Source organism: Bidens hawaiensis, unplaced genomic scaffold, assembly GCF_021521415.1.
Source record: "Bidens hawaiensis isolate Kalapana, Puna unplaced genomic scaffold, B.hawaiensis_p1.1 tig00003867_1, whole genome shotgun sequence".
NCBI lineage: Eukaryota > Viridiplantae > Streptophyta > Magnoliopsida > Asterales > Asteraceae > Bidens > Bidens hawaiensis.
In genome coordinates, this window is record NW_027491223.1 from 175,514 (window position 1) to 199,782 (window position 24,269).

Sequence of the window (24,269 nt, forward strand, 5' to 3'; positions counted from 1 at the left end):
GGCTTTAGTATAAAGACGATATTCTGGTGGCAGCTTTGAAAAGCAGATGTTAAACTCGATAATTGAAGCGTTGTCCCATACAACAAGAAACTCTTAAAACGATACCAAGCTCGCATAAACGTTGAATGGTGCAATCAGGGGTCGTCTATAAAGCACCTTTTCAAATACATAAACAAAGGCCTTGATTGTGTGACTATGTATTTCTTTAATGGTGGAGACGACCAACATAATACCGATCGTAATGTTGATGAGATTAAAGAGTTCTTTGACTATTGATACATGTCGACATGCAAGGATACGTGGCGAATTTTCAGATACAATGTGCATTATAGAGTGCCTTCAGTTACGAGATTAGCTTTCCACCTTCCTGGTAAACAACAGGTTATTTACGGTACATATGACAATCTTGATAATGTGTTGGAAAAAACAGATGTCGTTACATCTTTAACGTACGAATTAGGATGAAATGCAACGGAATTGAGACACGTCAGCTAACTTTTTTAGAATCCCCAATGAACTTTGTTTGGCACCTTAATCCTCGTGGCTAGCAACCAAAGAATTCAAGATTTTCTATTGGTAAAATCTATGTAATCTCTCCAGCTCTTGGAGAGGCGTTTACGAGTCCTTCTAAACATAGTGAGAGGGCCAACGACATTTGAAGAAATACGTACCGTTAATGGTCAGATATCCCTACTTTTAGAGATGCATGTTATGCCCTTGGATTACTAGACGATGACATGGAATACATTGATGGAATTGAAGAGGTAAGCTTTGCGGGTACATTTAATTACTTACACTCATTGTTTCCTGCAATATTGTCTGCCGATAGCCTCTCTAGACCCGAACATGTATCGAACTGTACATGGAAATTGTTGTGATGGCATCCTCTATAGGCAACTGCAACGGAACATTCTTATTAGTTTTGGTTAATTTTCCATCGGAATTGACGTTCGCGTTGTCCACAATTACACAAGAAAAGAACAACTAATACAAAGTATGCAATTGGATACGAAAATCATAACTTGACAAAAACATTCAAAATCCAAAATTACAATTACAAATTTACAATGATCTTCAAACTACTATAAACTCCATCATATGTTTCTTCATAACTCCTACCACTTTCTTAAACCCAATTTGAACGCAAACTATTTAAATACAAAATAGTTGCATACATTACTACAATGAACCTTCAAACATAACACGAGTTTCACAACACAAAACATAACCATTGTCTCGAAGCTAAGATTTACATGGCACCACCAACAACACAAACATAATATCAAAAAACTTCTTCGTATTCTTCATCATACCCGCTAACAACTTCTTCATTTCAAATCCTACATGAGCTCTTAGCTTTATTGCATTGCCCATCTTAAGACGATCTAAATCTCAAAGAAACACTAAGTTGGTTGAGTTCTCAACCTCAAAACCGCTTAAAATATTTTACAGAACCATCCTCCCAATGAACAACAACCCTCTGGAAGAAATGACATGAAACCACATACGACAACAAATATTAAACTTGTTGAAGGTATTACATACAATGTAATTTTTAGATGATAACAACAACAATACTATAAGCCCAAAAATTATACTTAAAGTCTAACACAACTATAAACCTATATAAGTACAAAACAAGCCCATACAAACATACTAAAAACCCACAAACTTAAACTCAACTATAAACATAACATAATTTATTAATTTATTTAACCTTTTTGATTTCAATAAAAAAATCTACACCTCAAAGTTTACGTTTAAGTATAACCATAAACACATCATAATAGAAATTATATATTCACAATAATATAAAAAAAATCTAAATAAACCTACATAACAAACGGGCTAAAAGCTAGTTTTCTAATAAAGTTTGGGTTAGGATGGTTTGTAAATGAGAATGATCAGCTACACGACACAAACACTCACATAGAAGCGTTTTTCCTATGTGTTTCACATCCATGCTTTTTTTTTACTTTTTAGGAAGTGTGGGGCTCGGTCGGTCGGTTTTACAAGGATCCGACCCGAGTCAGATAAAACAATTCGATCCATGAGCCACTTCACCCTTGAATGAACTCTACATCCGTCAAAGGTATCCCTAATTCCACATTTCAATCATAATTAATTTTATTTTCTCATTGTTACTTTACATGCAACTGATTCGATTATTATTATTATTATTATTACGTTTCAATTCAATGATTTGTTCAGTTTATATTCGATTTTGTGAACCAATTTGATGGCTAGGGTTTATGCGATTCCCCAAACTACAGGGTTTACGTAGCTCCCCAAATTAATATTAGCTTTTATTTGTATGTGAGAATAATAATCATAATAACCCAAAACAACAACATTACATCACCATGGATACAAAATCACTAGCAAAATCTAAGAGAGCACACACTCTGCACCAGAAGAAGCATCATCCAAACCAAAAGGTGAGAGCCGCTGCTACGCCTTCCCTCCCACCTGGCGCCGACAAAGCACCGGGGAAGGAAAAACCTCGGGTGGCCCTCCCGTCTAATTGGGACCGGTATGAGGATGAGGATAATCTTATTATAATGGAGAATCAGACAGACGGTCAACCGAGTGATGCTGTTGTACCTAAGAGTAAAGGTGCAGACTACGCTTTCTTGATTTCTGAGGCCAAGGCTCAGACTTCTACACGCTTGTCTTCGGAGTTCTTTCCGACCCTTGATGATTTTGGTAAGCACTTATTCGCTTTCGTTTGTTTTTAATGTCGTATGATAATAATGCCTGGTGAGTAATTTGGTATATGAAAATGTAAGCATGTTTATTTATTTTTTAGATTTTGGTCAAGGAAAAGAATCCTTTGTTGCTGTGCGAGGAGAAAGTTTACTATCGTCGATTCAAAATGATAGTTTCTTTGTAGAGGATAAGACACCTGCAAACTATGAGGTACTTTGTTTTTTTCATTAAAAAGTTGTTATACAGTCAATGCTTATTCTGACCTGCAATGTATTTCTAGTTGGAGGTCTCACATCAATCTTTTATGGATTATTTTTTTTTATCTATGTTAATTAAGATCATATACAATTAATATGTCCAATATATGATATGAGGGGAAATGCAGTTGAGGTATACTACCGTAAAACTTAATTTTTTCGATTCCTCTGCTTCAAGTAGGGATGCTAAATGGTTGTGTAGGCATGTTGAAGCCAACACAAACCTCAAGGTCTTGTCGGACACAAGAACCCAAACATGCCCTGTGTATCCCGTGTAATTAAAATGCTTCTTTTTGCGTATCAATGCTCAAGTACAAATTTACAACGAAAGATACAAATGTGTATAAAACAACTATGTTTATACTGTAAAATATTATGCTCATTTCTCTTCTGTCTTTTATATTATGGCATAAAAATATCCAAGTGGTTTACGCTATTATGACATAAACCACATTTTTAAACAAGTTTATACTGTAAAAGTGTTAAATGGATCAACCTGCAAACTCGCCCAAGTTGATCCGACACGATCCGCTCAGCTAAACGTGTTCCCGGATCCGTTTAGACTTACGCTCAAACCCAAAAATTTCATGTTAAGTTTCTTTCCTGATAGAAGTTTACGCCCTTGGCTTCAAGTGTATGAGTTAGTGATGTGACATAAATATTTGGTTTTGTAAATTTTGAAAAGTTTATGATAAAGTGATGTGTTTGTATACGATTTTAGAAGTAAAACAATGAAAGAAACAAGTCGTTTTATGATTCGTACATTAAATAAACTGAATAAACAAGCTTAAGCTTTATTGTACATGAGAACACCCAAGCAAGTTGGTTAAATTTGTAATTGAAGCCTGTGACAATGGCATTACAAAAACAAGAGGAAATAATGCAGCCATTAGGAATTACATTCCTTTTGGTTAACTTGACATATCTATGATTTGAAATAGCTGCAATACTTGACTTCTGCAAATTCTGCCTTTACAAATTAAAACAGTTGGTATTTATTATAAAGCTTAGCTGCACTATTGAAGTTTTGAGTCTTACTAGCCCTTTTGTTTGACCAAAGATTGTGTCTCTCTTTTTTTTTCCCTTCTAGTTTCCTCTTCTGGATGTTGTCATAATGTTCTGTAAGCATAATAATGCATAAAGTTTACTATGTTTTGCCAAAAATTTGATACACAATCTATGCAACTTGTTGGACTATTTTACAAGTATTAAGATCACTTCAATAAAGATAAATTAGAGGAACAAAATCCTATAGGGTGTTGGGCCGACCGGATCAGTTAGCTGGTTTGAACCGGTGTTTTTCTTCTTTAATGGTTAGGTTAATCTGTGTTCTTCTCTTTCATTTTATTTATTTATTTGATTGATTATTTATTTTTTTAATATGAATATGCTTTTCCTTCTCTTTAATGCTCTTTAACTCCCATAGGTTTGATCCCTTAGAATTGGTCCGCTTTAAAAGTGATAAAGTTGGTTCTTCATTCATGAATATTCCAAAAAGTGAAAGTTAAAATAGTATAGGTGAACAGCTGGTTTGGTTTACACGGCAGGTTGTAAACCGTGATCCAAGCTGTTAAACTTGGTTTTTATAAACGTCAATTGAAATGTAAAATTCTCAAGCCAGCCATAGTAGTCGTTTTGCTTTGAATTGGGTGGTTCGGTTGGTTTCAAACAACATAATTGGACCCAAATAAGTGACAATTGTTATTTTCAAAGGTATAAGGGGCACCTTTTTTTATAACAAACTTTATTATAATATAATGTATGAATAATTCATATTTAAAATGTCTGGCTTATTAAATAATGAAATGCATTTTCTTTTAAAGTTATGCTGGAGGAGTTCTTGAAACAAATCTTCTACAAGTCTACAACATATGTGGGGTTCTTGTTGAGCATATTTCAAGTGCCCACAATACATACGGATAATTTGCTATATTTTATGTTTTTATTCTCTCTATTATTTTTCTTTTATCTTGTTATTTTTATTATTAATGAAATGCAATTTCCATTAATTTACATTTTTTTTATTATTAAATAGCCTTATTTTTATTATTATAGAGTGAATTAAAATTAGTTAATTAAAAGAAGTTTAGGACGTTAGAATGTGTTTAGGGAAGGGGAAGGTGATGTGGCACTGATGTGGAATAAAGAGATGGTGTAGGAAGTGTGGGAAGTTAGGGACGACACTCTCCACTCTAACTTTCCACACATCTTGCACACGCTCTCTTCCGTATCAGTGCTCCATTACCCAATTTTCTCTTTCCCTTCCCCAAACACATAGTGTTGTCTTTCTTTTTTAAATATATAATTTTAATTTATATATATATTAAAAGATTAAAACTGCTATTTAAAAGAAAATGCATTTCATTAATAATAAATAAACAAGGTGAAAGAAAAATACTTAAGTAAAAAGAGGAACAATATATCCGTCGAGTGAAGGTATTATGTGGATACTTGAAATATGCTCAACTTTTAAACATTACAAATTATCTGTCAATGCCTTGATTCAATGGTTGCTGTCAGTTTATGCAAATATTCATGTAAGACGCCATGGTGGCATTATTTCCCGTTCCTGATTGCGACACTATGATCCCTTCTAGAAAAGAGAAAATATAAAAAAGAAGTGGGTCGTCTGATAATATGAGAAAGGAGAGACAAAGGAGAAGATAATAGATAGCTTTTTAATAATAATAAAAAAAATTAAAGTCTTTTAAATTTGGTGTTACTTAGCCTTTTAATAATAATAAAACAATGTAAGTCTTTTAATACTTTGGTGTTTCATGTGTAGGCTTCATTTCTGTCACTGAATATGCATGCTCTTGCAAATCAACTTACAAAACTAGATCTTCCAAAAAGGCTTTTCATGGAGCCTGATTTCTTCCCTACCATGCAGGTATGCAGTAATTTCTACACATTAACAGGTGGTTTTTTCGACCCATTTACTTATTAAGGGGTCGATTGCAGTGTTTTTAGATCCTAATGGGTCAAATGGATTATGTAAAACGAAATGCTTTCTAGTCATTGGAAGTTGCCAAAAGTGTGCTTTTGTTTTTCATGCATAAAACTTGATTCTGTTTTACCCATTAGAGATAAAGTTATAATCTGGATTGACATTAAAAGGAAATGATTCATTGCATTGCAAGGCATTGAAATTTTCTTCTATTTTTATTTTTAATGCAAAAGACCTGTCAAATCCTTTTAAAAAAGAATTAATTAAAAGAAAGTTAATATTATGTTTGAACTGTTAAGAGATTATTTATAACGCGCATTAGCTTAAAAGAAAAATCTTTGAAGGCATTAAACTATGCCTGCATTGTTATTTGTAATGCCTAAAACTATTAAAATCTCCTTTTTTAGAAAATATATTATGTTTGACCCCACTAAGAGTTGAAATATAACTCAGATTGACTCATAATTTCCAAACTCTTCATGAATGCTAAAATTGTTGTTTAGATATAACTCAGATTGACCAGTAATTTTCCAAAATCTTATAAATGCTAAAATTGTTGTCTAGTCTAAATACTTCGGTTTTGCCTTTCAGCAGCATTCTGAAAAAGTTCAAGAACACCAATCATATGACCATCATGAAGTCACATCATCAGCCACCACCAAGAGCGACTTCGACACGAATCCAACGGTGCACCAGCAGCCCACGCCCAAAAGAAACCCGAAACCTGTTTCAAACCAATCAAAACTTAAAGCAGAAACGGCTGAAATCGAACTTGATACACTGCTTGATTCTTTTGATGATGTCAACTCGAAGGAGAAGGTGCCAGCATCAACCTTGACCTCCAAGGATACCGCACTAGATTTTGATATTGATAGTACACTTGATGACTTACTCAATGAAACCTCTGCTCCATCTCTGCTTGATCCAAACAACATTGCTTCACAGACTCAACACGTGTCCAACTCCGAACCACTTGATGATTTTGATTCATGGTTTGATACAATATGATTTTTAGTACTAGATTTGTAGTGTACAATATTTTCTTTCAGAAGGGTGGACTTTTATGGTCATATTTACAAACTCCCTCATTATGGCAAATTAGAGGGTGACAGGTGGCGACACCCAACAAAGTCCTCAACGCTCCTCAAAAAGTAAGTTTAAACACAATTCTTAAATGGTTATATAAACGTCCAAGGTATTTGGTCTTGAAATTCAAGTGTGATCAATGACATGCGATTATTAGCTAACGGAACAATCAAATAGTAAAAAACTTTTATAAACTCAGTTTAGGGTAGGGCTGTTCAAAAAGCTCGGGAGGCTCATGGCTCGCTCGAAAAAAGGTCGATCAAAACTAGTTATAAAAAGTTGATTTGAAACATCCTAAGTTGATTTGGATCATTTTTGTAACCGAGCCAAAATCGACTCTGGCTCGGCTCGAGTCATGGCTCGGTTCGTTGGCTCGATCTTGAGCTTGTTTAACTTCAAAATCAAGCTAGAGCCTAACTAAATTACCCCGTTTAATTTCGAGCCCGAGCTTGAAACCACCCTGGCTCGACTCGTGAACAGCCCTAGTTTAGGGTATAAACTTTTTGGGACATTGTAATCACTTGTGTTTTGAGTTGAATGAGGCTGTATTCAAGCCAATTTGTGAACATGTGTGCTGTGTGTTGGCTCACTGATATTTGAGTTTTGTTTTGTGATTGGTAGCAGTTTTTTTAGCTCATGTGGTTTAAACCCAGTAACTCGTGGTTGTGATCAGTTTTAGTGATCTATGAGCGATATATCTAAGTCTTGTCGTTTGTTGTGTTTGGTAGCAGTTTTTAGCTCATATGGGGTTCAACTAAGGGTGGCAAATGGGTTATATTGGGTCGAACGGGTCATGGATTGAAATGAGCTATGGTCGGAATGGGTTAGGGTCAGAACATGTCAATTATAAAAATGGTGGTTTTGGTTTGGGTCGGAATGGGCAAAGCGGGTTTTGTATATTTTTTTAAAGAGGATAACGGCGGAAACATTTTAGGTTTTTCAGATTTTTTGTTTTTGATTTATATTTTGAGTTATGTTTTTCTTATAATTTTTTTAGGGGTTTTCTATTAGATCAAAAACCCTTTGAAAAAATCATATCTAAAAATATAAATCAAAAACAAAAAAAGTAAAAAAACTAAAATGTTTTATCTGTTGTCCTCATTTCAAAAAAAAAAAAAAGAACTCGAGAAATGAGCCAAAGCCTAAAAAATTGACGAACACGAAACCAAAACTGAACCGAACCCATCCCAAGGAAAACTTGTGTCGGCTCGAAACCTGTTCCGAGCCAAAACATGAACTGAACTCGTTCCAATTCAAAACCTGTTTTGTGCTGAAACCTATCCAATTTGAACCTGTCACATTTCCTTAGGACGCTAACCCACATCCACCTATTTCTTTAAATTTGTCGACCCATTTTGACCTGAAAATGACAAGGTTGAATTTCAAGTGACGTATTTTGACCCATTTAGTTATAATAGTTGACCCGAACCAACCCATAAAATTTCCAAATCAACTCTAATTGACCAATTTGAAATGATTTGAGTCAAGCTTGCCACCCCTAGGTTCAACAAAGTAACTTGTGGTTGCGATCAGTTTTAGTGTGATGAACGAACCAAATGAACACGGATAAAGGCATGTTAGTGTTCGTTCATTTAACTTTAAACGAACTCGAACACTTAAGCGAAAAATATTTATGTTATGTTCGTTTATTTAAAAAATGAGCATGTTCGTGTTCGTTTCTTTAAAATCTAAACGAATAGTTCACGAATATAAATGAACATAGATGAACTAATGTAAATGAACAAAAACGAACATAAATGAACACACTTAAATGAACACAAATTAACAAATATAAAACAATTAAGCAGATGCAAACAAACGTTCACGACAACGAAACATGTTTTCATGTTCATTCGTGCAATTAAACAAACACAAAATTTTTGTTCATGTTTGTTCCTTTATTAAATTAACGACGGGATGCTCGGTTTGTTTACAAGCCTGGTGATATCTGAGTCTTGTGTCATGTTTGGTGGTAGTTTTTAGCTCATATGTGGTTCAACCCAGTAACTCGTGGTTGGAATCAGTTTCAGTGATGTTTGAGTCTTCTGTCGTGTTTGGCAACAGTTTTTAGCTTATATGAGCTTCAACCGAGTAACTCGCGGTTGTGATTAACCCCTAGTATTTTACATTAAAAATGTTAGTAACCTAGATTTATAACTACTAATTATGATGATTAGATCTTTAGAGGCTAAAAGAATTTGTAATGGCTTGAATGAAATATTAGCAGCGTTTTTGTATTATTTGATAGCTTAACAACATGTATGTAACATTTGTTATTTTTCAAACCCGAAAACCCGACCGATTTTGAATTTTTGGTTTCTGTTTATATATATATATATATATAAGATATCCAAATATTAAACTTTATTTCATTCCTATAATTGTTCCAAAGTTCAAGGTTTAATATGTAAGTACCATTTTAATGATGTTTTAAAAACAACTTGGAATTAGAGGGGTTAAAAGTGTAAATTATATTTAAACTATAATATTATTTTAATAAAACCCTCCAACCATCCCTACCCTTCCCGTGAATCCGGCGAATCGGAATCCCAAACTCCGGCGACGCAATTGTCATTCCGGCGACCTTTAAAAGCCAACCAAAACGCAAAATTAATTCAATTAAAACTCGTTAACACCCTAGACCATAACGTCAAACCATAAACAACAATTAAAACCCGTTATAACAACGGTTAACTGTTCGTTGAACGACCGACGTATTATTAAAATCGCAATAACAAGCTTTAAACGCCAAACGTTCAAATTGGGACCATAAATAGCCTCTAAAATGTCACCTAAAGTCGTCCATACCATCGAAATCATCAATCAAACACCCTGTAATCACAAAGTAAGCCGTCAAATATCGTTTTTCGGCCAAACCACGTTCACCCTCAATTCATAACGTTACCAGGTAATTTTTGTATGTATTACGATCGATTTTAGCTGTATATCAAAACCCCTAAATTAATTTAAACGAACATGGAGCAAATTAACCAGATAGAAACCTAGGGTTTATGAGTAATATGAAGAACATATATATTTGTTTATATAAAATCACTCTTTTTTGTAGGGGTGCAAACGAGCCGAGCTATGCACTACTCGAGCTCGGCTCGTTATGATTTTCTGAAGCTCGAGCTCGAGCTTGACTCGAGCCTATGTTTTCAGGATCGAGCTCGGCTCGTATTGACATCTTAGAGCTCGGGATCGGCTCGAAAACTCTTTATAACGAGCCTAGGCTCGAATAAGCTCACCAAAGCTCGACTCGATAAGCTCGATTTAGCATTAACTAGTGCAGTAATAAATAAAGAGAGGCACCTAATTTGAAACTTGAAAGTCTCATATAAAAGTTTAACATAAAAAGTCCAACCAAAATAACCATACAACCACCAAAATAAGTCCAAATAACCATACGAACTTACAAAAACCAACAAAAATAAACATACGAAATAGCGAAAACAAGGTAATGTTTTTTCATAAAAAACCAAAACGGCCATCCAAATTTCTCGTCTTCTCCAATTTCCATAGAGAATTTTCAACAAAAGTCCCGAACCACTATAATAAAAACCTGAAACAATAAATCAACAATATATTCAATAATTGAATTATAATAATAATAAATTTCAAAAAAGTTTACTACAAGTCTTGTCCAATTTCCAAAGTTCTCGTCTTCTCCAATTTCCATCCTTCTTAAATATTGCTTCCGTTTCAGGCAACCCTCTATATGTCTTGTCCATGTTGATGTAGGCTTGCCTGTGCTTACAGACAAAAGTCTATTGCAATGAATGCATTTGACTTTTTCAGTCCCATCGGGAAGAGTCACTTCTTCAACATCCTCCCATAGTTTAGCTTTTCTTGCATGCTTACGCTTAAGCGAGACATCATCTTTGTCATCGGGATCTACATTTGCAGTCTCATTAACATTTTGATTATGAGGTGCATCAAGGTTCTCATCGCCATCAACATTAATGTAATCTTGTGCAGATTGAGATGGTTGATTTTGATCTTCTTGTTGCCTTGAATTTGTTGTTGAGCCTTGCATTGCACTAACTCTTTTTCTAGCTCTTTGTTTCATTAATATAAAGATCTCATAACATCAAAAGAAAAACAAATGTCATACTCATAAATTTAGAAGACCATCGTTATTCATCAACATACCATAATAGAAGCATTAATGCATTTTAATAATAGCAACACCGTCTAGAAAAAAAATAAACAGTTTAAAAGGGCTTCTTACTTTGTGTTTTTTTTTTACCTTAAAACATTGAAAAGATACAAGGCAAATATTATATTGCTAGTTTAATATGCTATTTATTTGGACTTCTTTTCAAAAACAACAATTTTCAAAAACAACAATTAAAAAGACCATGTTACTGGCTTACTGCTACTGTTCGTTATCGTGAACATTAAACAACATAAACACATGCATAAATTAACTGCTACTGTATAATTGTGAAGAGCATAAGCACATGCTGACATGCATAGCTGCTATGTTAAGTCTTAACATACATGAGGCAAATAAATGATTGAACAACAATGAATCTTTATATAACAGTATATGATGAACAAAATCAAACAATTAAATGATATTAGTTGCAAACTGAACCTGGAATAACAACCAAGTTGTAACACCCCGCAACCGCAGCGGAAACGTAAACGGGATGCAACAGACACCTCTGATATCAACCACATTGTTTATAAAGAAAACTGAATGCATTAATATACTTCAAAATTACATTATCTCGTATTTCATTACCGTCTAGGTGATACACACATCATACAATACGATACATAATTCTATTTGTTATAATGTATCCTAACATCCCGCACGCAATTCTTACACACATCAAGCACTTAGCACGTAAGCAATTACTTCATCTTAATTGTACCTGAAAAGCATGTGAGAAAACGGGTCAACTACGAATAGTTGGTGAGTTTCACAATTCGAGTAACCCATGATAAATCATTATCATAAAATAATATTATTATCGATGTAATTATGCTGAGCCCACAAGTGAAACCTCTGACTATCACTCACAACCCCCCGTGGCATATCCCCCGCCCACGGACCCGTGGCATATCCCCCGCCCACGGAACTGCCCCAAACCGCTATGCCTAACATTACATAGCAAAATAAATATAACACCCAATATAGACATGTGCAACTGGCTGGGAAACATCAGCAAATCCATGCCGGACCAGTTGGGTTTGTCAGACCAATAGTACTATCCACACTCTACCGGCTTTCAGTTAATCACTCGTGTTCCGGGGCCTTAGAATGTTAGCAACTCAGACAATTACCATCTTAGTACATTTCCGTACGATTCCCGTACAATAAAATATATATAAATCCACGCAAGTCCATGCGTTCAGTATGTATTTAAACATTTCAGTAATAACATGCTTCCGCCCCGAGAAACTATTTAAAAACAATTCAGAAAAAGGGGCTCGTGAAACTCACCTTAGCACATGCAAGCAGGTAACAACAATCATTATCAGTTAACACGTCCAATCTGTAATATGATCCCTACGATCGTTACTATACACTCATTATTAATATAACTTTAACCAAGTTACCGGTACATCTGGGGACACTGTTAACCCAGCACTGTACCCGTTCTGGGGGCAAGGTTAACCCAGAAACACTTCTCCGGACTCAGATTGTGATATCGTTTAGAGTTCCATGGTCATAATTACTATTAGTTGTTTTTCTCGTTTTGCGTGCCTAGCACGGTTATTCGTTTTTACGTTTCAAAAATGAGTTTGGTCACACACGACCCGAAAATAGTCGTTGACTGATCATTTAATTAAAGTGGTGAAATTAGAGCTCGGTTTAGACGCCCCGATTGGCCGCAGGACCCGTTTCCGTCTTTAGCGTACCGGAAACTGTTAAATCGGTTAAAATACCCAAATCACCCGAATTATTTTCAGATGATTCATTTATACTTGTTCAACTCAATTATATGAAAATAGTTCATTTTTAGGGTTTTTATACACCAGTCAGTTCGTTTAGACGAACTTTTCCGGTTTATGCGTTTTAGACTTTAAAAGTTTGTTTTTATCTTCTTTTTAGCACAAATAATTATCCGTTTAACCTCGGATCTTGAAATTTTGCACAAATCACTTTTTGACAGTGGGGAATTTTATAAAAATATTTCCAGAATTAATTTTTATATTTAAAATTTATTTATCTATTTTTAAACACCATTTAAACACTAAATATGTCGTAAATACCAAACGATCTTAGAAAAATCCCAAATTTCTCCTGGATGTCCCCTGCCATCCACATAGTCCCTTGTAATTTTTCCAGAACCAAAATCTTCTTTTACATGCCATTTTCACTAAAACCGAGCTAGAAAACCCTAGAACTCGTTTAACCGAAAAGCCTACTTAGACTTCTTCAACTGACTTCAAATTTTGTGTGTGACTTATACATGATATAAAAAGCTTATCTGCAATTTTCCAGAATTTTGCATGATATTTAACTATTTTTCACCATTTTTGGCCTAAACCGAGCATTAAATTCACCAAATATTCATCCTTTGTCCAAAAATTACCAAAATTTCACAGAACTCTTATTTTCATGTGTAGAACATCCCTGTAAAATTTCATGACCTAACTCTAAACCATCAACAATCTGTCCCAAAACACATACACCGAACATAAACCGAATATACCTTTCGTTTTCCGCCACTACAAGCTACAAACTCGTCTTTCCGCCTTATCTACCACTAAACACAGAGCCTACAAACAACATACCACAATACCAAGCAAGTTACACTCACGATCAAGCCATTTCTTTCATGGTTTCGGTTATGATTCCAAAAACAAAGATTTAACCGTAAAAATTCGTTTTTGATTCGTTTAACTCCTTTCTTGGACCAAGATCCCTTGTATAACCCGTATACATCACTTGATCATGCAAGAATCGGTTTTCATCATTGAAACCTCATTTTCTTGCAATTAAACTCAAGAAACGAAGATGGAAACGTGATTAAATCGATTCTTTACCTTGTTTTCTCGTTAAAAATTCTCGGTTTTGGATCATGATCTTGAGAGGATTGAAGAACTTGTTGAATTGTTGTGTAAAAAAAGAAATAAGGAATGGGGTTGTAAGGGGGGAGCCGATTGGAATTATGTGGGGGGTGGGGTGGGACCCACCTCTCCATTCTAGGCCACATGTTTGGATTATCGTAATCCGGATAATGTTTTGGATAATCTGGTTCAGTTCGTTTTTCGGTTAAATGTTTAATTCGGCTTAAAACGAGGCTAAAACGGTCGTTTTTCGGCTTAAAAATGAAATTTATATAAAACCGATTTAAAAACTTTAAAAACTTAAACCATGACTTTCATTAACTTTAAACATCATATTAATAATAATTGCGCATCTTTTTCGGCTTGATCGATTGTCTCTTGCTCGGTTTGGTATTAAAGGTTTCGTTTAATGTACCGACGTACCATTAAATCGAAATTCTTTTTCTGTGCCGTACTTTACTTATCCCGAAGCATTAATGCTTCGTAGCATCACTAAATATTATAGATATCGTCTATAATTGAACCTTCGATTCGTTCGGGTTTCAATAACTATCGATCGATTGATCGCATATTCAATACGATGAATTATATATTCACGTACAATCGATACAGTGAACCACGTATTCTCGTATAATTACTATGGTAATTCATGTACCCGACGTTAAATATAACGTAACTATTGTCTACCGGTTAGGGTATACCGGGTTTCGTCGGAATCGTTACATTCTCCCCCGTTAAGAAATTTCGTCCTCGAAATTTTACACACTCACTAACCCTTTCCGAGAGAAAGGTGGGGGGTTTTTCCTTCAGAATTCACCTTCGCGTTACCAGGTATAATCTGGTTCTCGCTGTGAATTCCACTTAATCTTAATCAATAAAGCTTGGTGTGTCCAAACTGTTTAGTTTTTCTCGTCTACTATCTCTATGGAATTATTTATGATATCAAACATGTTTTCTATGAGTACCTCCCTTACTAGTACTTTCGTTGCCTCATCGCTTAGGTACTTTTTAATCCGTATACATAGCAAAACATCATGTATAGTACTTAGCCCCTGGAGTACTTTGATCGATAAACTAAATGACCTATCATGGAGATAGTCTCATGAGGTCCAATATATTAAGGAGCTATTTTCGGTTTTACCAAACCTCATATCACCTCTCTAAGGTGATGCCTTAAAAATGCCTTGTCACCTCTTTCCAGTGACAATGGTTTCCTATGAATACGCATAAATCCTTTGCCAATCTCGCGCTACTTTCAACTTGTCTTAAATATTATAATACCGATTGGTTGATTCTCGAATCAATCCAAATATTATGGCTTGAGTGATGCCCATTTTCGATTTAACAAATTGGTGATAATCACTTTACCCATAGAAAGCTTTAAGCTCTCGATGCTTCCTTCCCCGCCTTCCAATATTGGAAGTAGGATGACTATTTCGATCTGAGATAATTGAAAATGGTACTCCACGACGAGATACCATTTCACCATCATGAATTTGGGCGAGAATTCATTGTGGTAATCGACATGGATTGGGATGAAATGCGAGGATTGGTTAATCGATCCGCGATTACCCAATTTACCTCATGCCTTTGATATATCTTGGGAATTTGCGTCCCGAAATCCATTGTAATTTATTCCCACTATCATTGGCGAATTTTCTGTCGTTGTGGCGTTCCCAAGGGTTTTCGGTATGCAGCCTTATCTCTTGCATAACTTAAATATTCACCAACATACGTAACCATATCTTTCTCCAAACTCGGCCATCAATAAAATCCTTTCAGATATTCGTATCATCAATAGTCTAATCCGATCCCGGATGTATGGAATATTTCGATCTATGCGCTTCGTCCATGATTAATTCACGAAGGTCATGGAGGGTCGGGATCCAAACCCAATTTTTGAAGTAGAGAATTTCGTCCACGCGTTGTTCGAAATTATTCTCATTGCCGTAAAGTCCTTCCTTTTCCAAATGTTCCTCTTTCTACGCCTCACGTTGAGCGACTCGAATCAGGTCCGAAAGGTTCGACTGGACTATCATCCCTAGCGCTTCCACTCGCAATGGCTTAACCCGATCTTTCCTACTCAAGGCATCGGCTACGACGTTAGCCTTGCCGGGGTGATAACGGAGGTCACATCATAATCGCTTAACAACTCGACCCATCTTCGTTGAATATGAGACTGCGGTCTCTTATCATCTATAAAATTTGTACATTAACGTCGTACAAAGGATTATGAGTTGGGTAATGCTAAAAATTCTTCAATAAACCGCTGATAATCTCCGGCTAGTCCTAAAAATTGGCGCATTTCCTTTGGCGCCTTGGGTGACTGCCAATTTTTAATGGTTTCTATTTTATTTTGATCTATGTGAAGTCCTTGTTGCTTTACAACATGACCAAAGGATTATGCCTTCTTTATTCAAAATCATATTTCGAAAACTTCGCGTACAACTCCTCTTGCTTTAACACTTCCGCAATTTTCCTTAAACGTCGTTCGTGCTCTTCCTTACGTTGCAAATATATCAAAATATTATCAATGAATGCTATGACAAATTTGTCAAAATAAAGTTTACAGACTCGGTTCATGAGTTCCATGAACACTACCGGGGCATTTGCTAGCCCGAACGGCATAAATAAGAATTCATAATGGCCGTAACGAGTCCGAAACGCTGTTGTTGCAACGTCCTCCTCTTGGACTTTTCATTTGGTGATAACTATATCTAAGATCAATTTTTCTAAAAATATATCGCCCCTTGCAGTTGGTTAAATAGATCATTTACTTCGAAGAAGTGAATACCTATTCTTGATCGTCACTTTATTCAATTCTCCCTAATCAATACATATCCTAACACTTCCGTCCTTCATTTCCCAAATAACACTGATGCACCCCATGATGACTTAACTAGGTCGTATAAAACCTCATCAAAAAATTTTTGCATTTCAATTGGTGCAAGTCGGTAAGATGCTTTAGCAACAGGGCCAGCTTGAGGCATTAAATCGATTCTGAATTCGGCCTGTCGGGTTGGCGGTAATCCAGGAAGTCCTTTTGGGAGAACTTATGGAAATTCGCGTACCACCGGGATATCTTCTATATGTTTTCTTTTAAATCTGTGGCAATCACGTTTGTTAAATGCACCACGTCTTCTTGACGTAAATATTATACCATGAGATTAGAGTGGTAACATAATACCGTACACTTTTCTCTGTATCTAATCGCTTCATCGTCCGAAAGATAGCTTCTAATCATCTTCTTTTCATATTTGATTTCAGCTTCATGTTGAGTTAGCCAATCCATGTTAACTATTACGTCAAAACTTCTTACTTTACTGGTCGTAGATCAATAAGGAAAGGTTAATCGTTCAGAATAATAGGACAATTCCGAACAATTTAGTTAACCATTAGGGATTTACCGTTAGCGATTCTACAGTATAGGGTTCTATAGTTTCACCAATCGGTATCTTTCCAAATGGTAGGAGGTCAGCAGGAACTAACTTCTATCGACGACCGCAAAAATATCACTGAAGCCTATTGATTTAAAACTACAACATACTTAATACCACCTTTGGATCATGACGTGCTTTATTCGGATTACTCACAAAAGCACGGCTCCTCGCTTGATCAGAGGTTGATGCTTGTCATGAGGTTCATCTTCCAACGACACCTTGGTTCAACTTTGGGCAGTTTCTCTTGAAACGTTCTGTACTGCCACATTCATAGCAAGTACAACTGTTTGGCATAATTTGATTTCCTTGGATGGATTGTTATTGAAGTTGTTGGGTTCGGAGTGGTTGTACACGAATGGGTTGGGGTTGCCGGTTCACATGGCTTCAATTGGTTCTACAATTGGGGCATTACGTCCATCTTTACCACACCTGTGGCCTACTATCACTCGACATTCTTCTTCCTACCGATAACCATATTTTCCACATTTAGGGAAGGACCCTTCATGCGGTTCATGTTTTCACACCAGAACTAGTCTTAGTATAATCCTGGGTTGTAGGACATACCTACTTATTCAAAAGTCTATCTTGCACTATACCTTTATCATTTCTCTTCTTTAATACTCGACGTCTCACCTAACGTCCTTCCAGTCCGCTTCCCATAGAGTCAAATATATCCATGCTGGCTTGTGACACAACCCTTCCAAAGGTTGTATATTTTACAGGATTGACTATACTCCTTATCGATGGAGTTAGTCCCCAATATTGCGCTCACTTCGCTTAGTTTCAGGAGTAATTAGCCATGTTACAAGACATGACAATTCCTTCAAACGATTAGCGTTTTCTAAGTGATCAGCATACAACATTTCTGTCTTCCATAGCTCAGTTTCCAATCTCTGAACTTAATTACTCGAATAAAAGTGCTCTAGCACAAGAATTTTAAATCCTGACCATATCATCTGAGCAAAAATTTTCTATCTATAATTTTGTACCATCGTGTTCCATCACGATACAACATAATCTACCAACATATCTGTAGCATATTTCACTACACAATGTTCTAGACTTTTACCAATATCCTTAACCATTTCGATCTTTTCTATCCACTCGCTAATCTATTCATCCCTTTACCATCAGTAAACTATTAATAATTTCCTTACCACAAACAACAAACATATCCTTATACCGGATCTAATTCATTACGACTACTATTCATGTTTATTTTATAACTAATACTTGTAGTCATAATAGTATTCGGTGGGACATTATCACTCTTAGTAATACCACTAAGAATTGAAATATTCATAATCATGTGATTGCTCGAACTATAATTCTGCGTTCACATTTGCATCAACACTAGCAGTGATCTGTGATACGACATTCGGTATCATCATCTGCTATCTTTGAGCAATCAACTGAATCACATCAATCTCCATCATTGGAGTTACTCTTTTTATGTCATTCTGCCGTACTCATCCCGTACGCAGTAATCAATATAATCTCACCGTATAACTCGTTACCAGTTCAATCATAACAGCAGGTACACATACACACCAAATATTATCATACATATTACACATACCAGTATCTAGTATATATGTCCCACAAGTATAATAACATATGGACTTAACCTGACGTCGGTTAACGTTCAAATATGTTTCATAACCCTTGTCACCTACCGACATATAGATCTTTCTCAACAAAGATCAATGTTTAATATACTTGATTTCAATATCCTTCTGCATGTTAGCATAACCGATACATGCTCACCGTGCGCACCAAACGATTACGTACCACGGAGTTATAATATCCGTGTCTATTCGTATATCCGGCATACACGGTATACCACCTACGAACGAATAACCAACTATGCCATAATGATTTCAACACCTCTTTGTGTATGGGTAATCATTCTATTCGAGTATACATGGGTATAGACATCTAACGGATGTAAGGTTAACATAGGGAGTTGCAAGGTTCAAGGTAATCGCGCAACATGGGTTGCCTTCAGATATTATTAATTACTATTATGGGAAACTCTATCACTTGCTCAGTCAATGTCCTCAGGCGTTCTAGGTTCGCTAAAATCGGTAATTATCGATCTGGAGGTTGTATGACTCATATGTTTGAGAGTGAGAAATACATATATATATTTCTATATATTATTTTTATCTGCTCATTTATTATCAATTTTTTTTTTAACGGAATAAGAATGGGTTCACGTACAGGTCCGTCCTTACGTGAGGGTCGGTAGTTCGGGTGAACATAGGGAGTTATTAAGATATACGGTACCGGTGTTGGTAGGGTAAGGGATTTATCAATTTTGGTTGGGAGTGACGGTTACTAGATATTTCTGGTTAATATCAAACGGGAGATCTAACTTGGTACTACCATAACTATGGCCCAATAAATCAGACTTATCATCAACCGATGCTCTAGAAATTTCAGCATCCTCGGTACTTTTATTATTTCATCCCCCGGTTCCTTAAACGGGTCTTATTTCTCAATTCATGTACCCACAAGATATGTACATATATATATATATATATACACATTAGCACGTATAAATAATATTATATACTTTACACATATGTTGCCATTTTTACCTATTAATGTACCCCGTGACTTCCCCTGAATTCCCTCATGCGGACAAGTCTGTTATTATGTTCCGGACCATAATAACTCACTTGTCCATCCAAGTTCATCCAGATCTCGTCACTATAAATTATTAGTTGATATTCAGATCCTATAATACTTGAGCTACTGGTTATATTTTAGATATCTTTTAAAGACATCCTAATTCTTTTATAACCAATGGCTCTGATACCAACTTCTGTAACACCTCGCAACCGCAGCGGAAACGTAAACGGGATGCAACAGACACCTCTGATATCAACCACATTGTTTATAAAGAAAACTGAATGCATTAATATACTTCAAAATTACATTATCTCGTATTTCATTACCGTCTAGGTGATACACACATCATACAATACGATACATAATTTTATTTGTTATAATGTATCCTAACATCCCGCACGCAATTATTACACACATCAAGCACTTAGCACGTAAGCAATTACTTCATCTTAATTGTACCTAAAAAGCATGTGAGAAAACGGGTCAACTACGAATAGTTGGTGAGTTTCACAATTCGAGTAACCCATGATAAATCATTATCATAAAATAATATTATTATCGATGTAATTATGCTGAGCCCACAAGTGAAACCTCTGACTATCACTCACAACCCCCCGTGGCATATCCCCCGCCCACGGACCCGTGGCATATCCCCCGCCCACGGAACTGCCCCAAACCGCTATGCCTAACATTACATAGCAAAATAAATATAACACCCAATATAGACATGTGCAACTGGCTGGGAAACATCAGCAAATCCATGCCGGACCAGTTAGGTTTGTCAGACCAATAGTACTATCCACACTCTACCGGCTTTCAGTTAATCACTCGTGTTCCGGGGCCTTAGAATGTTAGCAACTCAGACAATTACCATCTTAGTACATTTCCGTACGATTCCCGTACAATAAAATATATATAAATCCACGCAAGTCCATGCGTTCAGTATGTATTTAAACATTTCAGTAATAACATGCTTCCGCCCCGAGAAACTATTTAAAAACAATTCAGAAAAAGGGGCTCGTGAAACTCACCTTAGCACATGCAAGCAGGTAACAACAATCATTATCAGTTAACACGTCCAATCTGTAATATGATCCCTACGATCGTTACTATACACTCATTATTAATATAACTTTAACCAAGTTACCGGTACATCTGGGGACACTGTTTACCCAGCACTGTACCCGTTCTGGGGGCAAGGTTAACCCAGAAACACTTCTCCGGACTCAGATTGTGATATCGTTTAGAGTTCCATGGTCATAATTACTATTAGTTGTTTTTCTCGTTTTGCGTGCCTAGCACGGTTATTCGTTTTTACGTTTCAAAAATGAGTTTGGTCACACACGACCCGAAAATAGTCGTTGACTGATCATTTAATTAAAGTGGTGAAATTAGAGCTCGGTTTAGACGCCCCGGTTGGCCGCGGGACCCGTTTCCGTCTTTAGCATACCGGAAACTGTTAAATCGGTTAAAATATCCAAATCTCCCGAATTATTTTCAGATGATTCATTTATACTTGTTCAACTCAATTATATGAAAATAGTTCATTTTTAGGGTTTTTATACACCGGTCAGTTCGTTTAGACGAACTTTACCGGTTTATGCGTTTTAGACTTTAAAAGTTTGTTTTTATCTTCTTTTTAGCACAAATAATTATCCGTTTAACCTCGGATCTTGAAATTTTGCACAAATCACTTTTTGACAGTGGGGAATTTTATAAAAATATTTCCAGAATTAATTTTTATATTTAAAATTTATTTATCTATTTTTAAACACCATTTAAACACTAAATATGTCGTAAATACCAAACCATCTTAGAAAAATCCCAAATTTCTCCTGGATGTCCCCTGCCATCCACATAGTCCCCTGTAATTTTTCCAGAACCAAAATCTTCTTTTACATGCCATTTTCACTAAAACCGAGCTAGAAAACCCTAGAACTCGTTTAACCGAAAAGCCTACTTAGACTTCTCCAACTGACCTCAAATTTTGTGTGTGACTTATACATGATATAAAAAGCTTATCTTCAATTTTCCAGAATTTTTCATGATATTTAACTATTTTTCACCATTTTTGGCCAAAACCGAGCATTAAATTCACCAAATATTCATCCTTTGTCCAAAAATTACCAAAAATTCACAGAACTCTTATTTTCATGTGTAGAACATCCCTGTAAAATTTCATGACCTAACTCTAAACCATCAACAATCTGTCCTAAAACACATACACCGAACATAAACCGAATATATCTTTCGTTTTCCGCCACTACAAGCTACAAACTCGTCTTTCTGCCTTATCTACCACTAAAAACAGAGCCTACAAACAACATACCACAATACCAAGCAAGTTACACTCATGATCAAGCCATTTATTTCATGGTTTCGGTTATGATTCCAAAAACAAAGATTTAATCGTAAAAATTCGTTTTTGATTCGTTTAACTTCTTTCTTGGACCAAGATCCCTTGTATAACCCATATACATCACTTGATCATGCAAGAATCGGTTTTCATCATTGAAACCTCATTTTCTTGCAATTAAACTCAAGAAACGAAGATGGAAGCGTGATTAAATCGATTCTTTACCTTGTTTTCTCGCTAAAAATTCTCGGTTTTCGATCATGATCTTGAGAGGATTGAAGAACTTGTTGAATTGTTGTGTAAAAAAAAAGAAATAAGGAATGGGGTTGTAAGGGGGGAGCCGATCGGAATTATGTGGGGGGTGGGGTGGGACCCACCTCTCCATTCTAGGCCACATGTTTGGATTCTCGTAATCCGGATAATGTTTTGGATAATCTGGTTTAGTTTGTTTTTCGGTTAAATGTTTAATTCGGCTTAAAACGAGGCTAAAACGGTCGTTTTTCGGCTTAAAAATGAAATTTATATAAAACCGATTTAAAAACTTTAAAAACTTAAACCATGACTTTCATTAACTTTAAACATCATATTAATAATAATTGCGCATCTTTTTCAGCTTGATCGATTGTCTCTTGCTCGGTTTGGTATTAAAGGTTTCGTTTAATGTACCGACGTACCATTAAATCGAAATTCTTTTTCTGTGCCGTAATTTATTTATCCCGAAGCATTAATGCTTCGTAGCATCACTAAATATTATAGATATCGTCTATAATTGAACCCTCGATTCGTTCGGGTTTCAATAACTATCGATCGATTGATCGCATATTCAATACGATGAATTATATATTCACGTACAATCGATACAGTGAACCACGTATTCTCGTATAATTACTATGGTAATTCATGTACCCGACGTTAAATATAACGTAACTATTGTCTACCGGTTAGGGTATAACGGGTTTCGTCGGAATCGTTACACAAGTGATCCTCGATTAGTTCTAGGGCATGGGGTTTGAATGCTTGATCGTCGTCGCTCTGGAGCAGATGGCTAGATGGGTAATGATTCATTGAAAGTGGAAACTGGAAACACAAACGACGTTCTAGACTCTGGAGTTGGTTCCTAAATCTAATAATATGTCGATTCAGTATTTCAATATCTAGGGAGGAGGCAAAGGGTTTTTTTGTTACGATTAACAAGTTAAATGGGCCAGGAAGTAAATTGATAATGGGCTTAATCATATTAACGTTGAATGGGCTGTGTAATGTTATAAAAGAAGTAATATTATTAGAAGCTCGATAAGGCTCGACGAGCCCAACGAGCTTCACATGTTGGGCTCGGGCTCGGGCTCAACAAATAATTGAGCCTTTTTTATGGCTCGGGCTCGACAAGGCTAGGCTCGTTCGAGATTTTTAACGAACCGATCGCGAGTAGCTCGGCTCGTTTGCACCCCTATTTGTTTGTAACTAAATTGTCATTCTAGCTTAGTTGGTATGTCCATGTGATGGTGGTCATGGAGATTCGGGTTTGAACCCGGGCCATATTATTATTTTTTTACTATTTTCTTTTATATCTTAAGCCAAATAAATTATTAAAAATAATAATAATTCAAATAAAATTATTTTTACTTTAATAAAATTAATTACAAATTATTTTTATCATTTTCATTTAAAAATCAACTTTTGTTTTCGTTTCTCAACAACCTTCAATATTATATTATACTTTCCATTTCATTAACTTTATAATACACTAAAATAGTTGTTTTCGAGAAAAAATTAGACTGATAAAATCCATGTTCTTTGAACAATACAAT

The 24,269-nt window shown here is 35.7% G+C and overlaps 1 protein-coding gene across 2 annotated transcripts; it reads left to right on the plus strand.

Moving 5' to 3' along the window:
- The first annotated feature begins 2,363 nt into the window (after positions 1-2,363).
- On the plus strand, positions 2,364-7,030 carry LOC143624556 (protein ECERIFERUM 16-like). 2 transcript variants are annotated; one of them, XM_077095167.1, is made up of 4 exons: positions 2,364-2,706; positions 2,810-2,919; positions 5,752-5,856; positions 6,505-7,030. In XM_077095167.1, exons 1-4 carry the CDS (start codon positions 2,364-2,366, stop codon positions 6,919-6,921), a joined length of 975 nt encoding a protein of 324 aa, XP_076951282.1. In that variant the 3' UTR covers positions 6,922-7,030. The 2 variants fall into 2 exon arrangements, with proteins under 2 accessions (XP_076951282.1, XP_076951283.1); XM_077095168.1 differs by having other exon boundaries at positions 6,508-7,030.
- The last annotated feature ends 17,239 nt before the right edge of the window (positions 7,031-24,269 follow it).

What these genes read in the sequence shown, in the direction of transcription:
- LOC143624556 (XM_077095167.1), top strand. Translation starts at nt 2,364, where the DNA reads ATGGATACAAAATCACTAGCAAAATCTAAGAGAGCACACACTCTGCAC. An exon ending in TCCGACCCTTGATGATTTTG is followed by an intron (nt 2,707 to 2,809) that starts GTAAGCACTTAT and finishes TTTATTTTTTAG; the next exon opens with ATTTTGGTCAAGGAAAAGAA. An exon ending in AGACACCTGCAAACTATGAG is followed by an intron (nt 2,920 to 5,751) that starts GTACTTTGTTTT and finishes TTTCATGTGTAG; the next exon opens with GCTTCATTTCTGTCACTGAA.